The sequence below is a fragment of the Crocuta crocuta genome, unplaced genomic scaffold, assembly GCF_008692635.1.
Source record: "Crocuta crocuta isolate KB4526 unplaced genomic scaffold, BGI_CrCroc_1.0 scaffold374, whole genome shotgun sequence".
NCBI lineage: Eukaryota > Metazoa > Chordata > Mammalia > Carnivora > Hyaenidae > Crocuta > Crocuta crocuta.
Window position 1 is genome coordinate 3,982,624 of NW_027532613.1, and position 12,605 is coordinate 3,995,228.

General features: G+C 46.9%; 2 protein-coding genes and 1 pseudogene across 3 annotated transcripts in view; 1 reads left to right on the top strand and 2 right to left on the bottom strand.

The window, feature by feature from the left end:
- Positions 1–291: 291 nt before the first annotated feature.
- CUNH11orf52 (chromosome unknown C11orf52 homolog) lies at positions 292–7,551 on the bottom strand. 2 transcript variants are annotated; one of them, XM_077780505.1, is made up of 4 exons: positions 7,409–7,522; positions 2,484–2,521; positions 1,434–1,516; positions 292–1,212 (listed from the first exon to the last, which is right to left on the bottom strand). In XM_077780505.1, the coding sequence occupies exons 1-4, from the start codon at positions 7,438–7,440 to the stop codon at positions 964–966; spliced, it is 402 nt and encodes a 133-aa protein (XP_077636631.1). In that variant the 5' UTR covers positions 7,441–7,522; the 3' UTR covers positions 292–963. The 2 variants fall into 2 exon arrangements, with proteins under 2 accessions (XP_077636631.1, XP_077636630.1); XM_077780504.1 differs by lacking the exon at positions 2,484–2,521 and having other exon boundaries at positions 7,409–7,551.
- LOC144245109 (ATP synthase F(0) complex subunit j, mitochondrial pseudogene) lies at positions 3,781–4,982 on the top strand (annotated as a pseudogene).
- A 3,986-nt stretch (positions 7,552–11,537) lies between the features above and the next one.
- HSPB2 (heat shock protein family B (small) member 2) overlaps positions 11,538–12,605 on the bottom strand; it is a 1,317-nt gene continuing 249 nt past the window's right edge. The window contains exon 2 of the mRNA XM_077780506.1: positions 11,538–12,194. Within this exon, the coding sequence (XP_077636632.1) occupies positions 11,740–12,194 (455 nt within the window). The 3' untranslated portion in view covers positions 11,538–11,739. The remainder of the gene's footprint in view (positions 12,195–12,605) is intronic.

Consider the following 12,605-nt stretch of genomic DNA (forward strand, 5'->3'; position numbering starts at 1 on the left):
GAGACCACAACCCCGCGGGCCTTGACCCCGCCCCCTGCCTTCCCGACAAGCCTCCTGCGGGCGGAGACAGCCCCGCCTCCTGCCTGCCAATCTCCCGCCCGGGGAGTGCCCGGCTTCTGCAGTTGAGAGCCCGCGTCCCCGGCGTGCAAAACTCGTCTCCCCTGTGTCCCAGCCAAGGCCCGTGGAGTAGGGCGCCGGGAGTCTGGATTTCCCCACCGCCCTTAGGCTGAGCGAGACCCGCTGCACTGACGTGGAGCCCGCAGACCCCCACCCTGCAAAACGCGCCAGGCATGTTCCTCATGCGATTTATTGATCCTAGCGACTCTGCGCCTGCGAGCCAACAGTGCAGCCAGGGGGAGCTTCTGGGCCATGCAGTGCTGTCAGTGACTTGAAATACAGGCAACCGGTGGTCGGGGAATCGCTTCCTCCACGCCTCACCCCTGCCCTCGTTTGTCTTTTTAGGTTCTGGGACCTTTGACCCAACCATTGAGGGAATTGCCCAAGCCAGCCCTGGGGACTGTGTGTGAGAACTCGGAATGCTTTATCAGGGCATTTCTTCGGTTTTGAATATAAGGTGTGTAAAAGAGACACCATTAAATTAAGCCCAACAAAATCAGTTTAAGTGCTGGGGTAACCCGTTCTTCCTGCACTTTTCTTGAAAGCAAGAGCAAAGGTAGGGGTTAAACTTCCTGCACGCTTCCCTCAGCCCCTCCTTTTGTGAAACTCCATTCCCCGTCCCCCCGCCCCGCCCCAAGCCAACCCAAATACAACTCCAAGTTCACAGTGGCAAACTGAAGGCAGGCCTAGGGGAGAGAGCAAGACTGGGGGCACTCACTGGGGTTCTGGAGTTCTTTAAGTTTAAAAGATGGCAGCCATCTCTGGGCAGCCAGCAAATTCCCCAAAGCAGCCTCTCCCCACGTGAGTGGCGGTGAAATGACAAAACAGGTCCATCCTCCGCCAGGTTCACACCAGGGTGCCTTTCTTGCTGTCATAGCGGGGTGTGGCCTGGGGGAAGCGAAGGGTTGCATACTCTGTAGCATTTTCTAACTGCAGATGCTTCACCTCCAGAGCGGAGCGTGGCTCGGTACAGCTGTACACTTGAATGTCTGCATAATGTAAGCTGCTCTCCTTGGACCGGAGGCCTCCACTCCTCTCCCGAGTCGCAGGCTTCTGTAACACCTGCTCATACGTATGTCCTGTTGTGTCAGGGGCCTGCAAGAAATTGACAGCATTAAGGGAGGTACTTGGCTTGCTTTTGCCCCTCACCTACAAACAGGGTCAGCTGTAATGACGTCCCTTCACTTTGCTCCTTTGTGGAGCAGAATCAGCAAGTTCTGGTTCAAGATGACCCAGATGCGTCCCAGGGTGAAAAAGCAGGAACCTCGAATCCCATGTCTGAACAGCCCCCGGAAGGGACAGAGGCCTGTCGTTACCTTGGTGCCATTCTGCTGCTGCTGCTGCTGCTGCTGCTGCTGCTGCTTCTGCTGCTGCTTCAGTGTCGGTCTTGCTTGGCTTCCTGAGAGGCAGAAATCCAACTTAAATCCATTATCTCTTCCTTGTCTCTACTGAGCTTGCCCTCTTTGAGTCTCTATTAAACTAGTATAGTGGGCTTCTAACTAATCTCCCTGCCTCTGGGTTCACCCCTTTTACTGCTACCATCCCCACATCCAAACTCCTTTCACACTCTGCTCCTGATATCTTCCATACTCAGTTTTCACCTGCCCCTAACACAGTTCAACAAACATATGCTGAGAGCCCGTGATATGCCAGGCTCTGTGGCGCATTCTGGGCATTGAAGAACGAGCAAGCTATTTTCTCTGCCTCAGGGAGCTTACTGTCTACTGGAGGAGGCAAATAATTAGACTATTACAGTGCAAAGTGGTCAGTGCTCAGATACACCAAACAATTGGTCACTTTCAATCAAGTCAGTCTGTTTCTCCTTCCTTCCTTTCTCCCTTCCTTCTTCCTCTCTTTCTTCTACATGAGATAATGAATTACGCTTTCCTCTTTGCTCCTCTTCCAGCCTGGGGATTTGCTATTATTCCTTCGACGCTGGTGTTTTCGCCTATTCTCCAATGGTGTGAGTCCGTTTCGGCACTAGTAAACTACACTGCAGTTACTTGTTTAGGTGCAATCAAGTCTCTCAAACTTGACTTTCAGCTCTTCTTGTGCCCCTCTGCCTGCTTGGGACCCAGCAGAGCGCCTCACACACGCTATAAGTGCTCGGTTAATTTTTGCCCGGTGAATGAGAGAACAGGCAACCTTGCCACTCTAAGATAACAGAAAGAATGAGACCCAGAGTTTCAGAGCTGGTCTGGGACCCAGTATCCGAAAGATTTCCTCTGCTGTACTGTCTCCCATTATCCCTTCCAAGGCTGCTACTCCTCTTTTTCATCCTTAGGCCCTTTCCAAAGACACTGGTTCTAGTACTTTCTCTTCTCTAATTTGACCACTCCAAGCCCCCACCCCCAACGGCCAGTTACCCATTTTCTTTTTCCTCTGGGAAGTTGATGGGCAGCTCCTGTGAAGGGAAACACAGATCACCCAAGTGTAAGTGTCCTGGTCTCTATCTTCCCACCTTCACCATTTGTGCTGTGGCCTCCTAACAGTCTGGGATGACCTTCCCCAACCTCCCTCTAACAAAGATTCACCCTGAGCCAGCCCAAAAGCATTTATCAAGGGTACCACATCTCTCCCTCAAGGATGGTTCTGGAAGGTGGAGTGGTACAACTGACATAACCAAACCCAAAATACAGCCTCAGGCAATCAGGCGCAACTGGCCAGGGAGATTGTCCAGGGAGATAGTCGGGTTGAAGGCTATTCTGGGATTGTCTAACAGGCTAATCCCAGCAGAGGGTAAGGGAAACCTGCCAAAAAATGGGATATTCCTGGATTTAGAGACCCTCTTGCTACTGCACTCAGTGTTTTATTTTATTTATTTTTTTCAAGGTCTCTGCTAACATGGGGTTCCCATTCTGGGAGTCACGGAAGCTGCCACAACCAGGGTTAACTAGTTAGGACCCCTCCAAGCCCTTTTCTAATCTCCCTCCCTGTTTCTCTGTCCTTGTTTTTAATTAACAGAGAAAGTGAGAGATATTTAACCTTTCACATTCACAGCACAGGGAGCTCTGAATTTGGTGAGTGACTCAGCTGCCCTTGCCCTTGCTGCAGGACAGACCTCATTTCTGAGCTGCAGGACAGACTCCTTTCTGAGCCCCTGGGGTCCCCAGCGGAGCCAGGGTGTCTGCGTGATTGTCAACTGTTTGAATGCCAGAGAAAAACACTTGTCTGAGGAAATAGGCTGAATAGTTTGAGGCTTACTCCGATGCTTTTTCTTGCTAGTATATTTCCAACTCTCACCAGAGCCAACCCTATCTGTTCTGACCTCTGTCTCCGTAAGGAAATTTCCTTCTTTTGCTAACTAAAAAGAGAGAGAGAGAGAGAGAGAGAGAGAGAGAGAGGAGCTTCTAAGTCATGTCCATTTTACTGCTGTGGAAAAATCAGTATTTTCACACACACATTTGACAGAGGTTTCTGTTTTGGTGTGACTTTTGGTTTTAATGCAGCTTGCTGAGTTGAAAGCAGATGGAGTCACCATCTGAACTTTACTGGTGGTTTGGAAGAAAAAAACTTTGAAACCACTTCTAGGTCTTTCTACTTCTATTTTCTACGTTTGCCACTCCAGCTCTTCCTTTTGTTAATTTAATTTAATTTTTTTTTTTTTTTTTTACCTCTGCCTGGTCATAGCCTTATCCTAGCCTCTAATCCTTTGCCCTTGTTGCTAATATTCTCCTATTTACTTCTACTTAAATGGATGAAGAGAATATAAATTCTAAAGTAACAGACTTGGGCGACCCAATGTTAGTGAATGAAACCTGTTCCCATGTTGGATACTGTCTAATGCCTGGACACAAATGGAATATTCAGTTAGACTCATAGTTGATAGGATTTTAGTTTTAGTTCAGAATTCAGGAAACTAAATGGGCACTTTCCTTTACTGGTAGTAGGGGAAAAAATGGCTCAATTTTCCGAGAATGCAATTGACAAGAAGTATAAGGAGGCTTAAACATAAGATGTGTACCCTCCGATGTAGCAAATCTATATCCTAAGATATAATCAGGCGCAAATATGGATGCTCATTGTAGCATTATTTACAATTGCAAAAAATAGGAAATACCCTAAATGTTCAACATTGGGAAACCACTACATAAATGGCATCTTCTATAACTAGAACATTATACATCCATTTAAGAAAGATGTGCAGGGGGTCTCCTGGGTGGCTCAGTTGGTTAAGTGTCTGATTTCGGCTCAGGTTGTGATCTTGCGGTTCTGGGGTTCAAGCCCCGCATGGGGCTCTGTACTGACAATGTGGAGCCTGCTTGGGATTCTGTGTCTCCCTCGCTCTCTGTCCCTCCCCTGCTCATGCTCTTGTCTCCCTCTTTCTCAAAAGTAAATGAAACATTAACAATTAAAAAAAAAAAGATATTGGAAGAACATATAATAGCATGGAAAATCTTAATCTTTGTAATAAAAAGATAATAAGGCATGTTTTGAGGTAAAAACTATGCACACAGACATTTCAAAATGGTTACGTGGAGGTGATCTTTCTGAGTCACTGTGCAGGTCGGCGTGCGTAGGAGAGGTCCAGTGCCCAGATGCTTCAAAGCCTTATTAAAAATGTTTGGGTTCCCACAAAGCCCTACTGTACACAAGATTACCAGGAAATTTGGGTAGGAGTGGGATGGATGGGCTTCATTGTTTATAAGATCAGGATAAAAGAGGTAAAGCTTTGAAAGCTTCAAGTCCTGCACCCACTCCTGGTCATCATTAACCAGCTTTACTTGGAGTACACGTCAGATGGAGCGTCAGTCTGGCTGTAAATCTCAGCAAGCTGTTAGATGGGAACATGCAGCATCGCTGCACACTTGTCAATATGTGGTTTCCTTTGTGGCGCAAATAAATATAACTGCGAGGTGNAAAAAAAAAAAAAAAAAAAAAGGATCACGTAGAAATATACTAAAATGTTCCTGTCGTTTATGATTGCTGTAAATATATTCAGTATATTTATGGTTGCTTCTTATTTCCTGCTCTTTGATATTTTCCAAATTTTCTGTGGTGAATATTACTTTTGTCATCAGAAAAGAATAATAATGAGGACACCTGGGTGACTCAATTGGATAAGTGTCCAGCTGTGGCTCAGGTCATGATCTTGTGGTTTGTGAGTTCAAGCCCCACATCGGGCTCTGTGCTGACACCTCAAAGCCTGGTAAATTCTGTGTCTCCCTCTCTCTCTGCCCCTCCCCTACTCATGCGATGTCTCTCACTGTCTCTCAAACATAAATAAATATTTATAAAAATTAAAAAAAAAGAATAATGATAAAAATTTTTTTAGTTGTCATACTATCAGCCTCTGTAAGTTTATTGAGATAATGAGAAACAGAGGGAAACAATATTTATCTACTTAAAAGATCTAATATTTACTTAAAATATCTACTAATATTTTAAGAGGAAAAATGTATTTTGGTTAGAATATCCGGGGTAGTGTTTCTATTTTTTTTTTTTAATATTTTTATTTATTTCTAGGGGAGAGAGAGACAGCGTGAGCAGGGAAGGGTCAGAGAGAAAGGGAGATACAGACTCTGAAACAGGCTCCAGGCTCTGAGCTGGCAGTCAGCACAGAGCCCGACGCGGGGCTCGAACCCACGAACCACGAGACCATGACCTAAGCGAAAGTCGGACGCTTAACCGACTAAGCCACCCAGGCGCCCCCTGGGGTAGTGTTTCTAGCTAGGCTGTAGTGTTGGACTGATGGCATCAGACTAGCTGTGTGAACTTCAGTAAGTTTTTAGCTTCATCAGGCTTTCATTTTCTTATTAATAAAATGAGGATAATAATAGAACCTATACACCATGGATTATCATAAGAATTATATAAAATAATTGATGTAAATACTCAGCTAGGTGCCTAACGTACAATGAACATCAGTAAAAGCCGACTGCTACAATTACCACCATCAGAGGAAAGATTAACCAAAAATGAAGAATATGAAAACTTGAAACAAAGGAAGTGAAAGTTGTTACACTCTTTTCTGTAGAAATTCTTACATGTTCCTAAATGTTCTGTGTCTATGGGATATCTCAGAGTTTAAAAAGTGACTTCCCTCCTCCCCTCCCCCAATCCTGATAAAATTCTGGGAAACTTAACATTGTTTCCATCTTGCAGATCGGTCAGCTAAGGCCCTAGAACTTTGGTATCTTACTCAAGAAGGCAGGGGCCAAATTTCCCATTATTACTACGTTCTCTACATCTGTCATTATACTGGGTACATATAGGTATTCAATTATTATTATTGAATTATAATTCAATTATATACGTATAATATTTGGTAAATAAGTGAGTAGTAAGAACAGGATTTGAATCCAACGTACAGATTCCAAATCATATGCACTCTTCAATGTACTTTATCTATTTCTGTAAATACAGTGATGGTCTTTTTTTTTTTTTCACAAGCAGGACATCCTCAAGACTGACCCAGGGATGGAATATATAGCTAAGAAAACAGTGAACAGGATAAAACCAGGTCCGGGAGTTTAGAGGGGTTACAACTCTGGGAAAGAACAGTAAAAGCAGTGTGAATAATTCATTGTGAGGCTTTCCCATATCCTCTGCTCTTCAAACCTATGCTCTAAACAACATAGGTCATGCTATCTATACTGTACTCGTGAGGAAAAAGAGAAGTTACAGGATTTGCCTAAGGTCACACGACAAGCAAGTGTGAAAGCTATATTCAAATATTTCATGGATATTCTCCCTCTCTCCACTTCTGCCCTTTTAAACAAACATTTCTTCAAAGTTGATTGCTTCATTTGGGAGGGCAGATTATGTAGTGGTTAAAAGTATGAGCCTTGAAGTCAGCAGGCCTGGGTTGGAATGCTGGTTTATTTGCTCACTAGCCATGTGACCTGGGACAAGTCAACTTCTCTGAGCCTCGAGGAGTAAGGCCACCTCCCCTCATAGCATTGTGGGGAAGAGTAAATGAGATTGTTTGAAAAGTGCCTGGAATACAGTAAGCTCGCCAATGCTATCATTAATTATCATCATCATCTGGGGAAGAAAGGAAGGGAGAGAGAGGAAAGGAGAGGAGGAGAGGGACAGAGAGAAACTGAGCCAGTTCACCATTCCGTTCCCGCTCTGGCCCATTTTACTGTCAGCAGTCTTGGCTGTGTTTTCTGAAAGAAGTGAGCACAGAAAGAGGTAATGCTCTGGTGCTGGCACCCGGGAGGTGTGCCAGGCAGAGGGAGGTGGCTGTAGGAGGTTGGTAGAGAACTCTCTGCAGGCTTTCTCTTATTCTCTGGGCCTCCGTGTCCACCAGCAGAGAAGTTACCCTCCATCCCCTGCCCCTACTCACCAGCGTCCCCCGCAGCAGAGCTGGTTTCCCATGGTGCTCCTTCGCCTCCGCCTCCGAGGGAGCCCAGCTGTTTTTCTACATAAAGAGGCTTGTGCATTTCCTGGTTCCTGGTTTAGCTTTCAGTAACAGCTCCCGGGAGTCTTTGTCAGTGTCAGATTTCAACCTAGCAGGTTGGACTTCGGAAGCCACCTGCTGGAATGATTCCCAGGTGACTGTTCCCAGCCAAGTGGTACAGGAACACATGTGGGCTCCAGGTAAGAGCTATCTCACCTTCGGGATTTGGAGCTGCTTTGAAGAAGTCATGAACTTTGGGCGTCAAGCTTCAGTGAAAAGGAACCTGAGATAGCAAAGGGCCCTGGGTTTCCTTAGGAAATGTTTCTCTACTACATCACGCTGTCATTGAAATACATCCTCTATAATGGAGTCAAGAATCTTACCTTGTGTTTCCCCAGCACTACTCAGGTTGAGTGGAGTTTCACTTTCACAGTAATCAGTATCAGTTTCTTATTATCCCTGTCCAGAATCTGGGTTTGAAAACTGGAGTCTCTTGGAAATTCTAATTTAGGGAAATGGATTCCTTTCATAGCCCCCCTTGCATTTGGAATCGATGTGAGCAGATCCCTTTTTTCTACGATGGTGAAAGAGAGAAGACCTAACTCATTACCTAATCCCCTTGCTGGTCAAAAATCAGATGGTGTTATGACTGGAATGGCCTCTCAGCACTTCTTGACCATTGACTTCCTCATGCTCAGTACAGAATTACAGAATCTCTACTTCCACCTCAACTCACTCTCTCCCTCCAATGACCCAAAGTTAGACTCATTCTGCACTCACCAGTGAGCAGGGTGCAGTGAGCAAATTCCTCTGTAGAAAATATGGGCTCTGGGAGAATTTGTGAAACCTGTAAGGCTTCTCTTCAGGGCTCCGACCACTACATTGCCCAGATGCCCTGTTATTTTTTGTGCCCCTTAGGGATGTTCAGGACCCACCACTCAGCCCCGGACTCCACAGGGTACACTGGACACTTCCTTCCTCCCCCTCCTTTTTCCTTATGAGAAATGGGCATAGTTTTATAGGATTGTGGTGAAGATTATGTGAGATAATGTACACAAAGTTCTAGTCCACAGTCTGGCACTTGGGAAGCTGTCAGTAAGTTCTACCTATTGTTATCACTTCTTCTTAGCTAATTGTCAGACGGCAAAGCATCTCACTTTATCATCTTGTGAGGGATCATTGTACTAGCCTCTTACTTCATGGCTATGCTTCTCCCCAGCAATCCTTTCTATGCACCATTAGTGACTGTATTCTTTTCATCCTGATACCCAAACTTTTTAGCCTGGCACTCAAAGCCACCACAATCTGGTCCCTTTTTAGCCACTTTCTCTAACTTAAAGGAGAATTTTAAAGGAAAACACCAAAGAGATTTTATGACCAGAAACCCCAAAGGAACCCGCAGTGTACTGTGGTACCCAGAAAACCTTAAGCAGTGTTAATAGAAGTTAGAGTGATAAACAAGGGTATTGATTATTCCACTGAAGTCTGTACCAGTCAGCCCATGACCAGAATAATCATTTTAATCCACATGTTGAATTCCAAGTTACACTGTCAAAAGGCAGGGTGTTCTAGAGAAAGTTGTCTAGGTTTGGAATGTCCTGGAGGCACCTGGCTGCCTCAGTCAGAGGAGCATGTGACGCTTGATCTCGGGGTTGTGAGTTTGAGCCCCGTGCTAGATGTAGATATTGTTTAAATGAATAAATAAACTTTTTAAAAAGTTATATATGGTTAAAAGAAGTAGGCATGTTTACTTGGGAAAGAGAAACTTTAAGAGGAAGGGATAGTTATTTTAGAAAATCTGAAAGGGACTTCCAAATGAAAGAAGGATTGCACTGATTTTCTGGACATAACCAGACCAATAAGCAGAAGTTACTGAAATGAAGACTCTGGGCCAATAGAAGGAAGAATTTATTAGAAGTATGTCCAAAGAGTTCTGATGAAGAACTCCAAAAAAGAACTTACAAAGTTCCAAGTTCCCCATCACTTAAAGTGTCCCAGAGAAGGGCGCTTGGGTGACTCAGTTGGTTAAGCAACCGACTTCAGCTCAGTTCACAATCTCTCAGTACATGAGTTCAAGCCCCACTTTGGGCTCTCTGTTGTCAATGCAGAGCCCAGTGAGGATCCTCTGTCCCCCCTTTCTCTCTGCCCCTTCCCTGCTCATGCTCTCTCTTAAAAATGAATGAAAAATTTTTATAAACATCCCAGAAGATGTTGACTAACAGTTGTAAATAGTTTGAATGGTGTGGGGATTTGGGCTATATCAGAGGTTTCAAATCTTTTTCTAGCTAAGGAACCCTCTCTTTTATTTATTTAAAAAAAATTGTTTTTATAGTTTTTATTCATTTTTGAAACAGAGAGAGACAGAGCATGAGCGGGTGAGGGGCAGAGATAGAGGGAGTTACAGAATCTGAAACAGGCTTTGAGCTGTCAGCACGTAGCCCAACGCAGGGCTCAAACCACAAACCGTGAGATAATGACCTAGGCGAAGTCGGATGCTTAACAGACTCCGCCACCCAGGCACCTCTCTTTTATTTTTTTATAACTTTTTAAATGTTTATTTATTTTTGAGAGAGAGAGCGAGTGCGCACACACACGCAGGGGAGGGGCAGAGAGAGGGAGACACAGAATCCGAAGCAGTCTCAGGCTCTGTGCTGTCAGCAAGGCTCGAACCCACGAACTGCGGTATCATGACCTGAGCCGAAGTCGATGCTCAACCAACTGAGCTATCTAGGTGCCCTAGGAACCCTCTCTTTAAATAAAGCTCACGTAAAAATAACAATTACAGAATAGATCAATGTGAAGTCATTTTGGCTAAAGTCCAAGTAGAATCCTTTCTAATCTTTTTTTCTTCTCAACCAAATGTAAGTTTCCCTAGAATAGACAATAAACGAGCATAGTTTTTAAATTTTATGTTTATAATGAACATCTTCCATAATATATTACCTGGGGGTTGATAAATACTTGTTGAACGAACGGATGAACCAATGAATATATTATTAGTTATTTCTCTGAAGCATGCTTTCATTTTTGATAGATGGTAATTTTTTAACCAAGAATTGAATTCTTTGAGTGAGGGTTCTTGGGAATCCACAGATCCTTAAGAAGGGGTACATGAATGGACCTCAAGAGGTGTGTGAACCTATTTAAATTGTAAGGCAAATTTGAGAGCATGTGTATGTTTTTCTGATAAGGGGATCTTTTGCTTTTGCTAGATTTTTCAACTGGGTCTATAACCGAAAAAAGTTCAGAATCAACCACTTTAATGGAAGAATTTCAGGTGTCCATGACAACCCGGTAAAACATATTCTGGGGGCGGGGGGGCTCGTCTGGACACTCCTCAAATCATACACATGCATGAACTATAGAGAGGAATTGAGAAGTCAGGCCACCACGCTTTCCTGAACACGCCATATCTCTCGTATTAAGACCCTGCATCCAAAGGAACGTTCTCTGGCCATCACCACTGCACAAATAACCCTAGACCCCCTGTATTTGGTCTTGGATTGGGTGGGCGATGCAGTGATTCCTCTCTTGGGGATGTTCCAGAACTAGAAATAGAGGCCTCCCCTGTGCAGAGGCTGGAGAGACTCTAGTTTGGTGACGATGGCAGAGGTCCTGTGTCCGTGCCCTGCCTACGCATACTCCATCGCTCAGAATTAGACACCATTTTCAGTGGACAGACCTTACTACGGGAAAACAGGGCTTTGGGCAACTCTCTCCAGCCTCAAACTGTTTCCCCAGGCCCTACCCAACACAGGCCAGACAGGCTGGAGACCCTTGTTTTTGTGTCTCTAATCACCAGCTCAGACAGTGCCCTCTGGGCTGTTTGGATGGCATATCCCTTTTCCCTCCCAGGATCACTCTCTCTTTTGTTGCATTGTGAGAAAATTATGGCTAGGAATTTGATCTGGAGCCAGGGTCAGCTTCCGGGTATGATCTCAGCATCCAAGTGTGAGCTCAGGGTGCTGTGACGTTGGGCACATCTAACTGAGGAGCTTTTTGTCTAGCTGGCTATGACCTCCCCCCCCCCTCGCCCATCCCATCGTCCAGGCCACAGAATAGGGAGAGGCACAAACAAGGCCCTGAGATTGGGGTTTATTCAGCTCCACCCAGGACTAAACAAACGCTTTCACATGTCTCAAGGGACCAAACCATACATCGTGGGCCGTGCACTTTCCCCTTCCCCCAAGGATGCTGCTACCTCTGGGGTGGTGGGCAGCGGCTCCTATCACCGTGGGAGGCGGAAGGGGGCTGGCTCGGGGCTGGCTCGGCGGCACTCAGGACTCCCCTCTGCTTGCCTCCTCCTCTTCCTCTGGATCGGGGGGCGCAGGGAGCAGGGAGATGTAGACCTCGTTGACCTCCGTGTCCAAATGCCGGCCGCCCCGAGGCGCCTCCAGGTTAAGGATGCCGTCGTGGGAGAGAGCGGCGCGGACCCGCCAGGGGTCCACGTCCGCAGGCAGGACGTAGGTGCGGCAGAACTCTCGGGACACGAAGCCGTGGCGGTCCAGGCGCTGGGGGTGCCGGGCAGACACCTCCAGCAGGTTGTCCACAGTCCTCACGGTCACCTCATCCGGGGTGAAGTGGCTCACATCCAGAAAGGCCTGAAATTTGCCCTCACTGAGCCTGAGCTCGGAGGCCCCGGCCCTGCCGCCCCCCCCAGCCGCGGCGGCCCGGGGCCGCACGTAGTAGCCGTGGTAGAGGGTGGGGGTCAGGATCTCTTCGGGCAGGAGGCCTGGGGGGCGGAGAGAGAGGGCAAGAGCAGGATGAGGGGGAAGGCGCTGGGCACAAGGGTGAAACGGGGCGGTCGGGAGACGACGACCGGGGAGAGCAGGGGAGGGGTCGGCAGACGTGGGGAGAAGAGGCTGGGGGCAGCCCGCACTCGGCGGCTGGAAGGAGGCTGCCGGGAAGAGGGGGCTGAGTTGGGGAAGGGGATGGGAGTGGGGGAGGGCGAGACAAACGGGGGGCAGAAGAGGAACAGGAAGTCCCCGCGAGGGGCCGGGGGCAGGCGCTGGAGCCTGGCGCGCACCGCGTCCGCCCCGAGGTCAGAAGGCGGGGGACGGAGAGCCCGGCTTGGCTGGGGGCGGAGGGGGAGCCTGGGGTGGGAGACGGCTCGCCCGGAGTGCAGGTGAGCCCCCAGTGGGGT

Bases quoted from the DNA above. Each gene is read 5' to 3' on its own strand.
- CUNH11orf52 (XM_077780504.1), bottom strand. From the start codon at position 7,505: ATGCACAAGCCTCTTTATGTAGAAAAACAGCTGGGCTCCCTCGGAGGC. The intron at 1,517-7,408 runs GTGAGTAGGGGC...TCTGCCTCTCAG, and splicing joins CTCTGCTGCGGGGGACGCTG to GAAGCCAAGCAAGACCGACA. The intron at 1,213-1,433 runs GTAACGACAGGC...AATTTCTTGCAG, and splicing joins AGCAGCAGAATGGCACCAAG to GCCCCTGACACAACAGGACA.